Source organism: Piliocolobus tephrosceles, chromosome 8 (genome assembly GCF_002776525.5).
Source record: "Piliocolobus tephrosceles isolate RC106 chromosome 8, ASM277652v3, whole genome shotgun sequence".
Lineage (NCBI taxonomy): Eukaryota > Metazoa > Chordata > Mammalia > Primates > Cercopithecidae > Piliocolobus > Piliocolobus tephrosceles.
The window spans coordinates 66,779,637-66,797,869 of NC_045441.1; the positions used below are offsets into that span (position 1 = coordinate 66,779,637).

The following is an 18,233-nucleotide window of genomic DNA, read 5'->3' on the forward strand; positions in this document are numbered from 1 at the left end:
TACCACATATACACCAACATCTACTGTTCTTTGATTTTTTGATTATGGTCATTCTTGCAGGAGTAAGGGGGTATAGCATTGTAGTTTTGATTTGCATTTCCTGATCATTAGTGATGTTGATCATTTTTCATATGTTTGTTGGCCATTTGTATATCTTCTTTTGAGAATTGTCTATTCATGTCCTTAGCCCACTTTTTAATAGGATTGATTTTTTTCTTACCGATTTGTTTGAGTTTGTTGTAGATTCTGGTTATTGGTCCTTTGTCAGATGTACGGATTGTGAAGATTATCTCCCACTTTGTGGGTTGTCTGTTTACTCTGCTGACTGTTCCTTTTGCCATGCAAAAGCTCTTTAGTATAATTAGGTCCCAGCTACTTATCTTTGTTTTTATTGCATTTGCTTTTGGGTTCTTGGTCATGAAATCCTTGCCTAAGCCAATGTCTAGAAGGGTGTTTCCAATGTTATCTTCTAGAATTTTTATAGTTTCAGGTCTTAGGTTTAAGTCTTTATCCATCTTGAATTGACTTTTGTATAAGGTGAGAGATAAGGATCCAGTTTTATTCTCCTAGATGTGGCTAGCCAATTATCCCAGCACCATTTGTTACCAAGGGTGTCCTTTTCCCACTTTATGTCCTTGTTTGTTTTGTCAAAGATCAGTTGGCTGTAGTATTGGGTTTATTTCTGAGTTCTCTATTCTGTTCCATTGGTCTATGTGCCTATGTTTGTACCAGTACCATACTGTTTTGGTGACTATGGCCTTACAGTATAGTTTAAAATCAGGTAATGTGATGCTTCCAGATTTGCTCTTTTTGCTTAGTCTTGCTTTGTCTATGTGGGCTCGTTTTTGGTTCCATATGATGTTTAGAATTTTTTTTTCTGATTCTGTGAAGAATGATGGTGTGGTATTTTGATGGCAATTGTACTGAATTATAGATTGCTTTTGCAGTATGTTCATTTTCACAATATTGATTCTACCCATCCATGAACATGGGATATGTTTCCATTTGTTCGTGTCATCTATGATTTTTTTAAAAAGTGTTTTGTAGTTTTCCTTGTAGAGGTCTTTCAACTCCTTGGTTAGGTATATTCCTAAGATTGTTTGTTTGTTTGTTTTGCAGCTATTGTAAAAGTGGTGGAGTTCTCTATTTGATTCTCTGCTTGGTCATTGTTGTATATAAGGGCTACTGGGTTGTGTACATTAATCCTGCATCTGGAAACTGAATTCTTTCATCAGTTCTAGGAGCTTTCTGGAGGAGTCCTTAGGGTTTTCAAGGTAAAAGATCATATCATCAGCAAGCAGTGACAGTTTTACTTCCTCTTTACCAATTTGGATGCTCTTTATTTCTTTCTCTAGTCTGATTGCTCTAGCTAGGGCTTCCAGTACTATGTTGAAGAGTAGTGGTAACAGTGGGCATGCTTGTCTTGTTCCAGTTCTCAGAGGGAACACTTTCAACTCTTCCCCATCAGTATTATGTTGGCTGTAAGTTTTTAATAGATGGCTTTTATTACATTAAGTTATGTCCCTTGTATACCGATTTTGCTGAGCGTTTTAATCCTAAAGATATGCTGGATTTAATCAAATGCTTCTTTTTTTGCACTTTCTGCCTAGAACTCCCAAGATTATATGCCCTTTGTCTTCCACTACTAGGGTGAGTAGGGAAGGACAATCAGGAGGAGGGCAGGGTTAGGAGTTTCTGAGCTCAGACTCTCCTTGGGTGGGTCTTGCTGCAGCTACAGCATGGGGGATGGGGTTGAGATTCCCAGGTCACTGGACTTGTGTACCTAGGAGGATTATGGCTGCCTTTGCTGAGTCATGCAGGTTGTCAGGGAAGTGGGGGAAAGCCCACAGTCACAGGCCTCACACAGCTCCCATGCAAACTGAAGGGCCAGTCTAACTCCCACCGTGCCCCTACCAACAGCCCCGAGTTAGTTTCCAGGCAGAAGGTATGACGGGCTTGAAAACCCGTCTCCCATCTGTGAAAGAAAAGGTCTTGGTTCTTCCCCTGTCTGTGGAGTTTGCACACGGGATTTGCGCCCTCTCCTGAGTTCTAACCAGGTGGCTTCTCACCCCGTTCAAATTGTTACAAAGTTTAGCTAGAGATTTTCTTTTCCCTGTGGAGTTTTACACCCTGCTCCTCTGGTCACCCTCCAGTTGGATCCCTGGGGTGTGGTGCCAGGCAGGTATGGCCGGTTAGGGGACCCTAGGAGCTACCAGGGCCTTTCTGCTGCTTCCTCTACCTCTGTATTTGGCTTGGCTCTCCAAATTGACTCAGCTCCAGGTAAAGCCGGAAACTTCTCCTGGAAATGGACCATCAGCTTCTCTAGTGGGGGTGTGTGTTGGGGAGAGGAGGGTCTCCCTTTCCTACTTCCTCAGTTGGGCACTCACAGTATTTGGGGGATCTCCCGGGTTCAGCAAAAGCAGTCCACTTCCTTCAGAGGGTCTGCATGTCCTCTCGAGATTGCTGGTTTGTTCTTGCAGTCTGTTGAGCTAAAATTTACAATGCGAGCTGCTCTGTCTGGAGCTACAATCTAGTCCTGCCTCCTGTCCACCATGATGATCCAAGAGAACTGTTAACATTTAATTGGTTAGTTATTACTGTTGTCACAGTAAGTAACATGGAATTTAGAGTCAAGCATATCTATTTAGAAAACCAGATTTTCAATTCTATGTAAAGACTTGAACAAGTGACATAGTTTCCCTGTCAATAAAATGAGGAGAATAATACCTATCTCAAAGGACAGTTGAGAGTCTTAAATGGAAAAATGCCTGTAAATCCCTTAGCAGAGAGCCTGCTCATAGCAGGCACATAGTAGATGTATTAGTCCTCCCCATACAGTTTCTTCTTTATTAATAGACCTACAGTTGGATTGTATGTTCCTTCGGGTGTGAAAAGCCTGCCTTTATGTTTTACACACTTGTACTCTGAAACACAGTTTATATTAATAAATTTTTGTTAAAACTCTTTCTACCCACCCCCTTTTAAAAGCTATGTCTTCTGGGTAGATAAGGAAAAACAGGTATTTATGCTTGTGAGAAATATATCTAAATTAAGAATCAATTAGAAATAGATGGACATTTTGAAGACAAATCCTTGAATTATTCACTTTAGTGAATGGGTTTCATATGTTCCTTGGCTTTTTGAAAGTTTATTCTTGGTCCTCAGACATGTTTCATAATGTTGCTAGGTAAATGAAACATCACTGGAAGGCATGCTACCTACAAACCCTCAAAAGGTACAACTCCATAGGTAGCCTGGTCTTACTATGGCCAAATAATGACTCAGTAAGTGTCAATATAATTAGCAATTCATGTTGATTTCTAAATGCTCCTGTGGAGTCAATGAGTACCTCCACATGGCCTCTGACAGTGGTGCAGAATGTTACTGGACACTCTGCACAAAGGGGTTTATCCTATTCTGCTCCAGCCTTTCTCCCCCTTTCTTCAGTACCCACTATATTCTGCGAAATGCTACAACCCACATTCAGTCTGTGTTTGTAATGCATTCTCTTCTGTTCCTTCACATATGGCAGTCTGAAACAATTACACAATGAGACATATTATCAGGGCATAACTGTCAAAAATGAAGACAAAGCTATGAATAAATATTATCCACTTATTAGCTAAGCTGCTCGTGTGTCCTCTAATCTATATGTGCCCCGACTTTCAGATTTACATTCATATCCCTGATTACCTGTGTAACAAATGAATGCAGCACTAATTATGTTTGGAAAGAGATTTATAAAGTTTATAAAGATTTATAAACTTTAAAATGATGAATTCCATTCTAAAGTAAGGTTCCTTACCATTTTTGTGTTGTAGTCTTTTTTGCCAGTCTGGTGAAATCTACTGACTCTTCTCAGACATAATGTTTTAAAATTTATAAAATAAAATATGTAGGCTAAAAAAGGGAGTCAGTTAAATTAAAATACTGTTAAAATTTTGATTTAGAGATATATATGCTTTTGTCTATGAAAAATTAGATTAAAATACTGTTAGAAATTTTGATTTAGAAATATATATGCTTTCTTATTAACAAATTAAAATCTAGAAGTTCGATAATTATTAAAATTTGACATAATGAATATAAATAACATTTTGAAAAAATACATAAGATAAAAATAAAAAACTAAATAAAATAAAATTTAATGTATTATTTTATTTTATAGAGACTATTGTAGATATTTTGGTATTGTGGATAATTAAAATATTTTACCTTTTCTTAAAGTAGGAAATACTGTAACAACTATAACGTGATACTTATCAGTGACAAAGTCACAGGTATTCCTGACTACATTTATGTTTGAAAGAAATGCTTAATTTCAATTACATGTTAGTGAAAATAAAGTTGCATTTTTCCTATTCAGATTCACAGACCATGTGTTAAGAATCTTGATCCAATATGACCCAATTTTGAGGATTTTCTTAAGTATCTTTCCTCTGAAATACCTTTTATAGATGCTCTGTTTTAAATGTGAAAATACCTAAATTGAAAGCTTGTCTTGTCTCTACTCCCATGGAGGTATTTAAAAAGACATGTAAACTCTTTCAGAAATGTACTTTGTTTTCCTTCAAAAGTATACTTTATAACATTAAATTGAACAAAAGCAACATCTTCCTCTAGATAGACACAAATGCGTCTCAATATCATGGTGTCAGGATTTCACAGTTCTTGACATATTACTTTTGAAGGTAGAGCTGTTTCCCACCTGAATCTCCAGGTCTGGCTGCAACTTCTGCCTTCCTATCTATGATTCTTCTTTTCCTCACACTCAAGAAAGCCAACCAGAGGCAATGATTGGGCACACTAATGAATGTTACACTGTTCTACTTTCTTTTGTAATGAAATTATTTGGAAACTTGTGGTGTTCCGTGATAAATAACCAATGCATTGTGGCAATGTTCCCAGTACACAAGTGTGGTGAAGCTCCCTGGTAGAGAACAGTTGTTCTATGCATGGTTACATACACTGTGGAATTAATGCTGGAACATTATGTCTTTCAGGCCTTAAAAAATAAATTGCCATTTAGCATTTATAGCAGCAGTACTAAAGTGACAATCTTAGTGATCTGAAAGTGTTCGTGTTTCTCTAAAACGTAGGTTGGCAAACTTTTCCAAAGGTCCACATAGTAAATATTTTCAGCTTCGTCGACCATATGGTCTCTACTCTGCCTTTGTAGTACAAAAAGAGACAAGACAAGACCTAACCCAGTGAACGTGGCTGTGTTCCAATGAAAACTAATTTATGGGCACTGAAATTTGAATTTTATATAATTTTCAGATGTTATACTACTTTATTTTTTTTTAATATATAAACACCATTCTTAATTTGTTATGAGTCATACAAAAAAGGCAAGGGGCCAGATTTGGTCCATAGGTCATCTTTTGCTGCTCGCACTCTTAAATATGAAGTCAATAGCCAGGTAGCAAACCAATTAAATAGGTTGATCTAGCTGGCTAGGCCATCCCAAGGAGAACTGTTCTTAAAATAACTCTTAGCTAGAATGTGAGGTGAGGAAGTCTGATGTTCCAAAGGATACCACATATAGAAACAGAATTCAAAAAAAAAAAAAAAAAAAGAAAAAGAAAGAAAGAAACAGAATTCAAAATTGCATAGATAGAAACTTTCTCTGTCTGAAATCAATCAGGACTCTGATCTCAAAGATAACATGTAGGGGCATCATTTGTATACAGACAGATTGCAGATTGTGCTGTATCAAAAAATGTGGAAGTGTTATGGGAGCAAATTTATACAACACAAATTTAGAGTTTCGTTTTGTCTTTGTTTTCTCTCCCTGAATGCCTAATTAAAAGGAATATGGTATTTATTTGCCTTTGCTAGAGTTAGTAAACATGGCACTATTCCTATAAAATTATTTGTGTTAGCAAGAACATGAAAGCTTAAAAGGCTTGGTCTTCTAAATCTATGAGAAATATCTTTATTACTGATTATTAACAGCAGAATTGATTTTCAAGGCATTTTTGCAAGTAGAAAAACAAAGACAAATTAAAGAAAAAAATCAGAAGGAGGGTGGTAGACAGTAGCAATATGGTGTGGGTGTAGACAGATCCCTGTGATTCATGAAAAAGTTAGGGCTCACAGATTAACTCTGTCTTGAGAACGTGTTTCATTTCTTATAGAATGGTTCCCATCAACCAATTTCAGATCATTGCGGAAATTAACACAGAATTCTACCTATTTAGGAATCAGGCTGTGCATAATCTACAATACTAAATGTGAACTCCAATCCTGTGGTGGTGATCATCGTGGTGGTAGTTGTTGTTTTATAAATATCAGCAGGCACACATCTGGGACTTTAGTGCTTGCCACAATGTCGTTTTCTGGTTGACATATATCTAAGAAATGCGTATATTAACACCCAGGCTATAGAGCCAAGCACATTTTAGTGCCGGCTACAGCTGAAAGAATATGTTTCCATTCCTTGTCCATCTGTTCTTGGCAACATGAATTTAAACTAGAAACACAGAATAAGTTTCATGAGAAATATGTCTAAATGGGGTTTAGAACAGCAAGGTGGAAGCTCTAAGTTAACATTTGATTTTGTAGCTAAAATATTGTTTTTACTTGGAGTAATCTCATGCTACAGCTACAGCTTAAAGTTAAAAATAATAGATTTTTATTATTCACTTAAAAGTTTGGTGGCTTGGTCTCATATTCTTTTTAAAGTGCTTTTATTAAATTTGCCTATGATCCTGGGCTTTGAGATTGCAAAGCACTATTTGCTGCCACACAGTTGAACTACACTGAAAATAAATCATTAGCATCTCTAAACTCTATGCTAAAATTGAGTTATTAGAGAGGAGTGAGCACTTTCTGTACAAAATGGATTCCATACAAAACACATTTGCTTGTTTTTCTATGAGTCCAACCTCAAATATGACCAACTATTACGTGGTTATCTTGTGTAATAATCATGCCTCCCACTGTATTCCACCCCTCTAGTTTTTCTGCTACTAAACAATATAAAATCATATATTTACATTTGATAATACACAAAAACACATAAGAATATTAAAATGGAAAAGAATCATATATGGGCACCTAGACTTTGGCCTGCAAATCAAGGGTCTCAGGACTCTGAGTTAAATAGGTGAGCAGAAGGGCTGTCACTGAGTCTTGGGACAGGACTGTCTGGGATTCCATTGATGTGAGTTCAACTTCTGATTTCCGGCTGAATGCAAGTATTCAGATTGGAAAGGAACCTTGAAGCTCACACAGTCCAACCTCCACCTTTATGTTAAGATGATTTCTAAAATTTTGTAAAGTCTGCCCTTTTCATACGATTGACTTATCAAATGTAGCATAGTGCATCAAAGCAATAGGGTTCACATTTTGGCTCTGTCACTTTCTAGGTACCTGAGTACGAATAGTTATTAACTTCTCCAATGTTTAGCTTCTCTATCTGTAAATGGGGAGAATCACATTTATCTTAAATTGGTCTGGAGCAGGAGCAAATGAGATAATATAATTAGTCCTAGTAAATACTCAACAAGCGATAACTCTTACTATTAGCACCTTCCTAATGTCCTCTGCTAAAAAAAAATTAATAATAATGATTGCATGGGACTAATTATCTAGTATACTACCAAACAGTATTTTGGTAGAATATTCCTTAACATCGGAAAAACATTTCACAAAACTACTATTGTTTCTTGAACTTCTGTACAGTTACCTATTACTGTGGACAAGTTAACGCAAAGATTTAGGGACTCCATCTCTAATGTATAAAATAAGAAGCTTCAACTCCATAATCTCTAAGGTCTCTTGTTCGAGTAATTTAACAAAACCATGTTTGACAGCGTATCCTCATATTTTATTTATAGTGTTGAAATGTGTATTTGCTGCCAAATGTCTGATGTGGGATGTATAAATGGTCCTTATATACATGTGGAATAACATTAAGTTTGTTGATGTTAAAAACTACTGGTTTTTTTTTTTTTTTTTTTTTTTTTTTTTAGTATTATTTGGCTCAGAATCTGTGTTTCCCATTTTGTTTTAGAATAAGCTGACAGTAAATCATTTCCCACAGAACCTCAAGGTTTAGTTAAACTGAGAGTTATAAAAGTAGGCCATCTTTTTATTACTTTAAGTTTCTAAGACAAGTTTTCTTTGTGAAGTGGCTGTTATTTTTTTTAAATCTCCATAATATCAAATGGCATTAAATTGTGGATATATGTATACACATTGCAACTTAAAAGGCATCTACTCTCTTTCAGATCTCAGTGACCAGCTGCTGGAGGTGGTCGGCTTGGAAGGAGCCATGGAGATGGGGCAAATATACACAGGCCTGAAAAGTGCTGGCCGGCGGCTGGCTCAATGCTCCTGTGTGGTCATCAGGTAGTTCTCCTTCTGTAATTGACAAAGGGGTTTGATATGGCATAGCCTCAAACTAATTAAAAGTATGCAGAACTCTCATAGTAACATTGTCGTCTTTGGGTTCCAAATGATCAGTGACTAATACTGATATATTTCAGAATAATGGACATAGGCAGATTGTATAAAATATTGGTTAGCTATTACTTATCTGGTTTGTTGGAATCTGATTCTCTCTTGTTGACTACCATGGACACATTGATGCACGAATTCAAATATACAAATTTTATGGTTGATACTCATATTAGTCTACTGAAGCACCAAAGTATTTACTGAGCAAATTGTCTCATGAAAATAATGACAAGACACCATTGACTTAAATTTTTTCAAGGATTAAAGTGCCACATTAAGATTTTATGTATGTTTTAAATTTTAACTTTTTCAAACATTTTTTTCCCCAAAATTTCACCTGCAGGAAAAAAAAACAAAAACAAAAAAAACCTCTTTTTTTTTTGAGACAGAGTTTCACTCTTGTTGCCCAGGCTAAAGTGCAGTGGCACGATCATGGCTCACTGCAACCCCCACCTTCCAGTTTCAAGGATTCTTCTGCCTCATCCTCCCACATAGCTGGGATTACAGGCACCCACCACCACATCTGGCTAATTTTTGTATTTTTAGTAGAGATGGGGTTTCATCATGTTGGTCAGGCTGGTTTCAAACTCCTGACTTCATGATCTGCCCAGGTGAAACCACGGATTGTAGCACAGACATAATTGATATTATTTATCTGAAAGTATTGGTGCTGGAAAATCTGAGACATCAAACACCTTTCTCCCAGTTTGCAATGTAGGGTTATAAAAACAAGGAATCTCTTTTGGCTGTAGAAATTCTGATCGTGTCATTAAACATAAACCCTGAAATTTTTCTTTTGACATCCAGAATTTTTTTAAATATCACTACATTTAACAGGAAACTCATAATATTCCTGTGACTAAGGTACTTTTCAGGGGATTTATTAAGCTCCTTTCATAGGAGATAAATTTAGAGCCCAACTATTACCATATTTGCCTTCCCTGGTCTCATCATCTTATATCTCACATATAGTCTGTAATGTAAAGTATTTCCTTGCTATACTTAAAATGAAATATTTTCCCCCAGGACTAGCAAGTCTCTGCCAATGCAAATTGATGGGGAGCCATGGATGCAGACCCCATGCACAGTGAGTACAGAATAGTTGATATGCTATGTCAATCTCAGTTTTGCTTTCCTCTTTGACTAATCACAATAACTGATTTTTTTCTTTATGTCTTTTCAACTTATCACCAAATAGTCTTTTTGTTGTTGTTGTTATTTTTGTGTCAGAGCCACTGCATTTAGGTTTTAGACATTATATACCCTTGGCAATGATTTAGCTCTTGAATGTTTGTGTTAGCCTAAGTATAAATAGATCTTTTACATAGATCAATTATAAACCATCAATCAATTATAAACTCTGGAGCTAAACAAAATATTAATAAAAGTTTATCTTAAACATTTTTGTGTTTATTTCAGAACACATTATGAGAATATTATTTACGAGAACTGCAAACAGAAGCTTACATGTGAATTTATTTCTCAGCTGTTCTATTGCCTCCATTTGGGAGATTTGAGGGCTTTCTTCTCCATAAGAAAAAAATTTCTCTCCAGTTTCTACCATAGTTGTGTTTTCCAGATTGAGATATTAGTGAAGTCAGACATTTCACCCCTCTCAAAAAAATTCAGTTTTTATTTGCATAGTGAATATTTTATTGCATTTCAAAAACATGCTAGGAACTGCTTTTGGCACTGGGAGTAGAAACATGAACAAGACCAACAATGTAATTTCCTTCAAGTTTCTTACATTCCAATAATAGAGGACCAGATAAATAAACAAATATTTGATAAATATAACTTCAGACTGTGAGAGTTATTAAAAAATAAGGTGAAATGATGAAGAGAAACTGGATTAGGTGTGGAGAATACTACTTGATAAAAGGGAGACCTCCTTGAAAGGACACAGCCGAAAGCTCAGTATAAAATACAAAAAAAAAAATTAGCTGGACTTGGTGGCGCACACTTGTAGTCCCAGCTACTCAGGAGGCTGAGGCAGGAGAATCACTTGAACCCCGGAGGCAGAGGTTGCAATGAGCTGAGATCATGCCATTGCACTTCAGACTCGGTGACAGAGTGAAATTCCATCTAAAAAAAAAAAAAGACACTAAGGAGGGTGGTGTGACCAAAGCTTCTAGAATTAGGGGAGAATGATAAGAGGCTAAGTAGAAAAGGTAGACAGAGAACAAATCATGTAGAAAAAAATGATGGTAAAGAGCTAAATTTTGATTCTAAGTACAATAGGAAACTACTGAAAACTTTAAGCATCATCTGATTTACATGTTTTTAAGTTCACATTGGCTGCTCTGTGGAGGATTGATTGTACTGAGCAGTAACGGAGAGATGGATCTATGCTAGTACTCTGGGCTTGGGCAAGGATGGCAGCAGGGAAGTAAAATGAAAGTGGATGAATTTAAGCTATATTCCAGAATTAGAACAGGAAAAATTTATTAATGAGTTCCTGGGGATGCAGGAGGTGGAGGAAAGGGCTGAATTGAAGTTAACTCTTACCTAAGTATGATAGTGTCATTTACTGAGTAGTTAAAGTTCAGAGAGAAACTGGCTAGAGGGCAACAGGGGAAGATCTTAATCTTGCACAAGCATTGTGTTGAATGCTTGTGTTATATGTGAGTATTTATTAAATATTCACATAAATTCTAAATAATGAAACCACCATTTTTTAGATGGAGAAAATACAAGTCCTGGGAGGTTAAATAGCATACTCAAGGTCAGGTATGAAGTAGATATGGAAGTAAAATCCAAGACTCTTTAATTAAAGCCCATTCTCTCAACCACTAGTGTAAACAACTTTAGCTACAGAGTTCAAACAGCACAGATTAGCATGTAAGAAGGAATTTTTCATTTTGCCTTTGTAATGGTTTTACTCTAAAACTATTGGCTCAAACTTTATGTATAACACATAAACATAACTTCTTGTTTGTTTCTGGTGTATCTTTTAGCTACCTGAACACTTCATCTTTTTCCTCCCTTCACCAGTATCTGTACATATACATCTTTTTTGTAATCGTTCACTCTCCAAATGGCACTTCTAAATTCACATTATTCTATTCACATGGATGCTTAAAATGTTGTTGTTAGTGAAGGTGATCATTAACATCATTAATGATGGTGATGGTTATAGTGATGATAAAGGTGGTAGTGATGGTGGTGATGGTATTGCGGGGGGGGGTGATGGTTATGATGGTGGTGGGGGTAGTAGTGGCTATTGTAATGATGGAAATAGTGGTAAAACTTGTGGTAATGGTGGTGATGGTAGTTGCAACGGTGGTAGTTGTGATGCAAGATAGTAGTGGTTGGTAGTGGTGTTGTTTTTAATGAAAAGTTACTTTTCATCAGCCTTGGTAACAAAAGAATAAATCAAAGAAAATAAAACCAACTAGCTTCCATGAATACTCTTTGTATTATTTTGGACTCTTCTCATGAGAGGAGGCGTTTAGCCTCTTCTTATGCCGTATTTTGAGCCAAGAAGCGGTCACAGCTATGATAATATCTAATATTTATTAAGTCCTTACAATGTCCTGTACATACAGTTGGAGACACTTGACCCATGTTGATGCATTTAATCCTCACAAAAAATCTATGGTTAGCCTTATTTTATGGATGAAATAACTGAGGAAGACAAAGGTTAAATAGTTCATCTAATTCTACACAGTTAATAAATAGCAGAGTAGAAAACCCAGGTAGTCTGGCTCTAGCATCTGCACGCTTCATCTCTGCTCCTCATTGGGAAGTTCAACACAAAATGGCCCCAGGGCATGCCGGAGATCTCCATCCACAGTGTGTGACCTTTGGTAAATGACAGACTACCTTTCTCTCTGACTACCTTTCAAGCTTCTCCCGCTTGAAAATCTCTGCCTATTGAAATTTAATTAATGTGCTAGAATAATTTAAGCTTGTTTAACACAAGTACTTTTAACACTACTTTTGTTAATTTTTATTTCAATAAGTAATAAGACATTCATTTCACCTGTTAACTATCATGATTTACAATTGTTAAATTAATAATTTTATATAACTTATATTGAATTTTCTTCCCTTGTAAACTCACTTATTCATTTAAAACATTTATTGCAGCTAACAGTAGACCAAGAATCATAGTAGACTATGGCTCATTATTGTGATTTTACATTCTGGCATACTCTACTTTTCCTAGAGCCACATGCGGTTCTGAACTTTAAATTTCACTGTAATTGAAGAGAATATTTAGTATTCATAACATTGGTATGGTTGACTATGGAGCATTTTTGCTTCAACTGAATAACCCAATATTTTTCTTACAGAACATAAGAATGCTGCAATGTTAAAATTCTCTGCTGAATTTAAATATCTGTAAACTGATATTCAATTTATGAAAGAATTGCTCTAGACATAACTTTAGAAGAGAACAGAAGTTCTGTTTTTTCTTTAAGTAGAATATATAAAGTAGAAATATCAATTAATGCTTTCTTAAAAATCAAGATAATACAAGTTTTGGAGTTGGTAGGTAGTGATGATGACACAACAATATGATTATACTTGGTGCCATTGAACTGCACGCTTAAAAATGTAAGTTAAAATGGTGAATTTTATGTGTACATTTTGGCACAATAAAAAAGTCACTGAGAAAAAAATTAATGTAAGATTTATTTATAAATTTCACTGATTGAGTTCAAAGATTAGGGAAAGAAAAAAACCGAAGAGCTTAATACTAACTCTTCAAATACGCACTTGGTAATTATTTTTAGGACCATCTAGATTCTGTCACTGTAAAGCCATCAACATAAATTTTTTAAGTGCTCCTGTATTAATTGTTTTGTAATAGTCACTGAGTTAACACAATTATTTTATCCATATAACTATTGCTTGTGATAATAAGCATATCAAACTGAAGACAATATTAATTCTAGAAGAGTGTATATTGAAAATCGTTTTAGAAGAGCTGTCTTTAGGCCAGACTCCAGAGCCTATTTTATTCTTTCTTCTTCCTCCCCCATCCTTCCTCCTGAGCACATAGAACATATGATTCTATAGTCAATATGTTCTTATAAAGGGAAGAAGAAAGAGTAGCTTGGGGTGGAGGGTAGAGGGAATGGAGTGGTAGGATAAGAGAGGACATAGACTAGGTAAGATTTTAGTTTGTATCTGTACAACCAGCACCCCTTCACTACCCATTTATTTTAAGTGATACATGACCAGTAAAGTTTAAGTGAGAAGCGACTATTCAGACTCTCAGGAACCTCAAATTTATTACAACTAAAATGGACTCATCATTTGCCTCCCGACATCTCTCCTTCCCCAAATGAGGTCTTCTCACATCCTAGATCCGTGATTCTTCCCTATATCATACTGAGCTAGTGAAACCATTGAAACACCTGGTGTTTCCTAAGCTAGAAATCTGAAAGTCATCCTGTACCTCTCTATATACCCTCAAATCCAATTTACATGTCCATATAATGATATGACCTATTTCTGGAATCTTTTCCTTTCTTTCTCTCCCTACTAACCACTGTCTTAGATTTGGTCCAATTCATTTCTCTCTCATTCCTGGCAAAATCACAACAATATTTCCCTATCTCAATTTTTGTTCCAATTAAGTCCATGCTACACCTTTCTATCAGAATGGTCACTATAAAATATGAATCTCACCATGGCACTCTTCTACTTAAAATATCCTTTAGTTACTTTCTGTCTGATAAAATGTAGTTTGAGCGAGGATTCCTGTTTTACCAACATAATCTCTTACTTTTTAAAAAGTCTTTTCTTTTTGTCCAAACAAATTTTTCCTCTTCTTTAGTTTGGTAACCAACTCATCTTTTGAGACTCATTCCTTGCTGTCCCTCCTCCATAAATCCTTCCCTGAGCATGACCCCTCCCTTCCACTTCTCCACTCCTTTTTCTCCAAATAGCCTAAAAGCTCAGCCTCAGTGTTTCACAGTTTTATCAAAACAATAACAACATTACGATGGAATTCTCAGTTATATGTCCAGTTCCTTTTAGACACAAGCTTACCAAGGTCATGGACCATGATTTGGATCATCTTGGTAGCCCCAGAGCATAGCACTGTGCCTCACACATAATTATATTGCCAATACCAAATGCACTTTGAATTTGCAAATTTCTGAAATACTTCTTGGGGTAGTATAGCATTTTTATAAGTGTTTTTCTACTAAATCTTCTTTCACTGAACATAATGTAGGTTGGCTAGCAATTCATTCACATATTTTTATATATAAATACATGTAAAAGTTATTTTGAGTTATCTTTATTCATTATATTCTCAAAGCAAAGAATTTGAATGTATCAGAGAAGAAATTCTTTCTCAATCTCAAAAGATTTAATCCTTCTATTTCCTGTATGGTATGGTTAAACTTCTTTGGGCCACTTCCCGCTGGATTATCAATTATATATTGCTTTTGCACATTCAAAAAGCTGCATTCTGTTAATTATTTGAAATATTAATAGGCATGTATTATTACTCATGACACATTTATGAAAAGTAATGCCAACAAGATTTTAATGCAAAATTACTCTGGGTTTCTTGTTTATGATGAAGACAGAAAAAACTCCTGAAACTTCCTTCCATGTGGTAGAGAACGGAAACGAAATCATGAACAGATTACACATTAAATAGTGAAATGATCACCGGTAGACTAAGAAGACTCTACAGAGTGATAGCTGAGCCCACGGCAACTTCTAGAAAACATTTATGTATGTCTTAAACCCTCTTTGCCTTTTTTTTTTTTTTTTTTTTTTTTGAGATGGAGTCTTGCTCATCACCCAGGCTGGAGTGCAGTGTCGCGATCTCGGCTCACTGCAAGCTCCGCCTCCCGGGTTCACGCCATTCTCCTGTCTCAGCCTCCCGGGTAGCGGGGACTACAGGCGCCTGCCAACGCGCCCGGCTAATTTTTTTTTGTATTTTTAGCAGAGACGGGGTTTCACCGTCTTAGCCAGGATGGTCTCGATCTCCTGATCTTGTGATCCGCCCGCCTCGACCTCCCAAAGTGCTGGGATTACAGGCGTGAGCCACCGCGCCCAGCCCTCTTTGCCTTTTTTCTGTACTTTCCCTGGCATAATACCTCTTAAGATCTTAAACCTGTTTGCCCAATCTTAGCTTACAACTACTTTCAATGTGCAATTGAGCCCTAACCTGGTGTGGGACCAATACCCACCAAGCCTGGTAGTCTTGCTGCCTTAGGTATGATCTTTTCAAATCCTGGATACCCTATGAGCACCTGCCTCCTGCTGCCCAGATTTCTACTGTGTGACCCATTCCATGAGATGCTGTTTTCTGACTTGACTGCCGGTTCCCCTCCCTGGCACTAGCACCTCCTTGACTTGGACACTGACTGCTTGCTTTGCCTTTGTTTGCATCCTCTACTAGGAAGATTTGGTCCTTTTTCTATTGCCCTAGCCACTGCAGTTATCTAGACTTCATTTTGACACTTGTTTTCACACATTCCACCACAACTTTAAAATACAAACTATTTAAAAAGAAAAACAGTATTCTGGAGCTTATTGCATTTTTTGTTTATGTGGTTGTTTTTTCAATTTGTTAAAATGATCATAATACTAAAGTGTTAGTTACTGTTTAATCACTTGCTAAATACACAATAGTCTCAGGCCATTAAGATGTAAAGTAAAAGGTTGCATAAATTTAAGTTTTTCAAGACCCAGCAAGTTAATATCAGCTAGACAAAGGTTGCTGGATTTTTCAAGACATAAGAACAGCCTGGAGATATTTGTAGTAAAACCCTGGAGACAATGACTAGATATAACTTTTACCTTGCTTACCATGTACCAGTTTCTGTTGTATGTGTACATGTTTATTACTTATTTAATCCCCATAGCAACCCTAAGATGTCAGTAAAGTTATTATAATCCCCATATTATAAATTTAAGAAAAACCTAAAGCCAGAGAAGTCAAGTAACTTTCCCAAGGCCACACAGCAAAAGGCAGAAATAGGCCATTGGGTTTTAATATCTTAATTATGATGCTTTGCTACCTCACTCAGTCACTCTTCAGAGGCTTAATGTATTTTTTTTTTTTTTTTAAGATGGAGTTTCTTTCTTGTTGCCTAGGCTAGAGTGCAATGGTATTATCTCGGCTCACTGCAACCTCCACCTCCTGGGTTCAATAGCTGGGATTACAGGCATGTGCCACCATGCCTGGCTAGTTTTGCATTTTTAGTAGAGACGTGCTTTCTCCATGCTGGTCAGGCTGGTCTTGAACTCCCAATCTCAGGTGATCCACCCGCCTCGGCTGCCCAAAATGCTGGGATTACAGGTGTGAGCCACGGCACCCAGCTGCCTTAATGTAATTCTAATACTAATAATCAATTACAACTCTATCATTTAAAATAGAAAAATCCCTTTTCATCTTATTTATATTATTCATTTTTATGTAATGCATATTTTGCTTCCCAATGCAGCCAAAGCTATCCATCGTATTGTTGCCAGAATTACTGCTGACCAGCACAGCTATGATGATCTTACTCCCTTGATCTCAAAGTTCAATGCCTCCTCATTTTACATAGAAAAAAGTTCAGAATCTTTGTCATGACATTAAATTATTTTCCCAAGGCCGGCAACAGACTGCCATGCCTCATAGGAACCATTTCCCAGAGGTTTACCATGCATAGTACTTCCTTTTTTGCCTCAAATCCTTACCCTCTATTTTGTGCTTTAGAAATAGATTCATTCTTCTGGTCTCCAGGCAGGCTACCTCCAAATCTGAGGCTTCTTCCGGTAGTTATCTAGGACCCATGGTTTGCATTTCTTTCATCTAGTCTTACCTATGGTTTATTAATATTTCATATACTTAATTTTTCCCTTTTACTCAGATTGCCTGAATTAATTATTCTGTCCTATTGGGATATATGTATTTTTATAAGTTACTTCAAAATCTTTCTGGAAGGCAATGAGATATAAATACATACATACTAAAAATAAAATAAAATCTCTTCCTTCAATGCCAAGCTTAGAAGCAATTTCCTCATGAAGCCTTTTTAACTTCCCATCTGTCAGAAATATTTGCCTGATCCTTTGTACTTCTGTGACTGTGTTGATATCTTCTTAACAGCATTCCAATTCACAGACTTGTATTTCAGCTACGCATGCCTGCGTCCAGCTCTTCTGACTTAATTGTAAGCATTTTTAAATTTTATCTTTAATTCCCCTTCATACTTTGCAAATGTCTTTTTACATAGTGCAATTTCTGATAAGAAATTCATAGTCGTTTGAATCATTGCTTCACAATATGTAATACGTCATTTTTCTTAGGCTGCTTTCAAGATTTTTGTCTTTGTCTTTAGTTTCCAGCAGTTTGACTTTGATGAGTCTGGGCATGGGTTTCTTTGAGCCTATCTTGTTTTAGTTTCACTGAGCTTCATGAATCTGTAGCTGTATGTTTTGCCAAATCGGCACATCTCCAGCCATTATTTCTTCAAATATTGACTTCTACACCACATACTCTCTCCTCTCCTTCTAAAACTCTGATGACATGTGTTAAGCACTTTATATATTGTCTCATAGATCTTTGAGTCTGTTCATTTTTTATTTCCTTCTATATTTTCTGTTGTTTACATTGGATATCTATTCACCTGTATTTGAACTCACTGACATTTTTCTCTTGTATCTCTATTCTGTTGTTGAATTCTTTCAGTTATATTTTTATGTTGTTCATTCTATTTTTCAGTTTTAAAATTTCCAATGATTCATTTTTAAAATATCTTCTGTTTCTCAGTTCAGGCTCTCTGTCTTTCATTTCATTT

General features: G+C 36.2%; 1 protein-coding gene across 19 annotated transcripts in view; it reads left to right on the top strand.

The window, feature by feature from the left end:
* Positions 1 to 18,233, top strand: part of DGKB (diacylglycerol kinase beta) — an 824,940-nt gene that overhangs the window by 782,963 nt on the left and 23,744 nt on the right. For 18 of the 19 annotated variants that reach the window (XM_023215889.3, XM_023215898.3, XM_023215895.3 and 15 more), the window contains 2 exons: positions 8,238 to 8,358; positions 9,493 to 9,553. In XM_023215889.3, coding sequence (XP_023071657.2) covers positions 8,238 to 8,358; positions 9,493 to 9,553 — 182 coding nt within the window. Of the gene's footprint in view, positions 1 to 8,237; positions 8,359 to 9,492; positions 10,393 to 18,233 lie in introns of those variants that run through there. The other variant, XM_023215901.2, reaches the window with a different exon arrangement.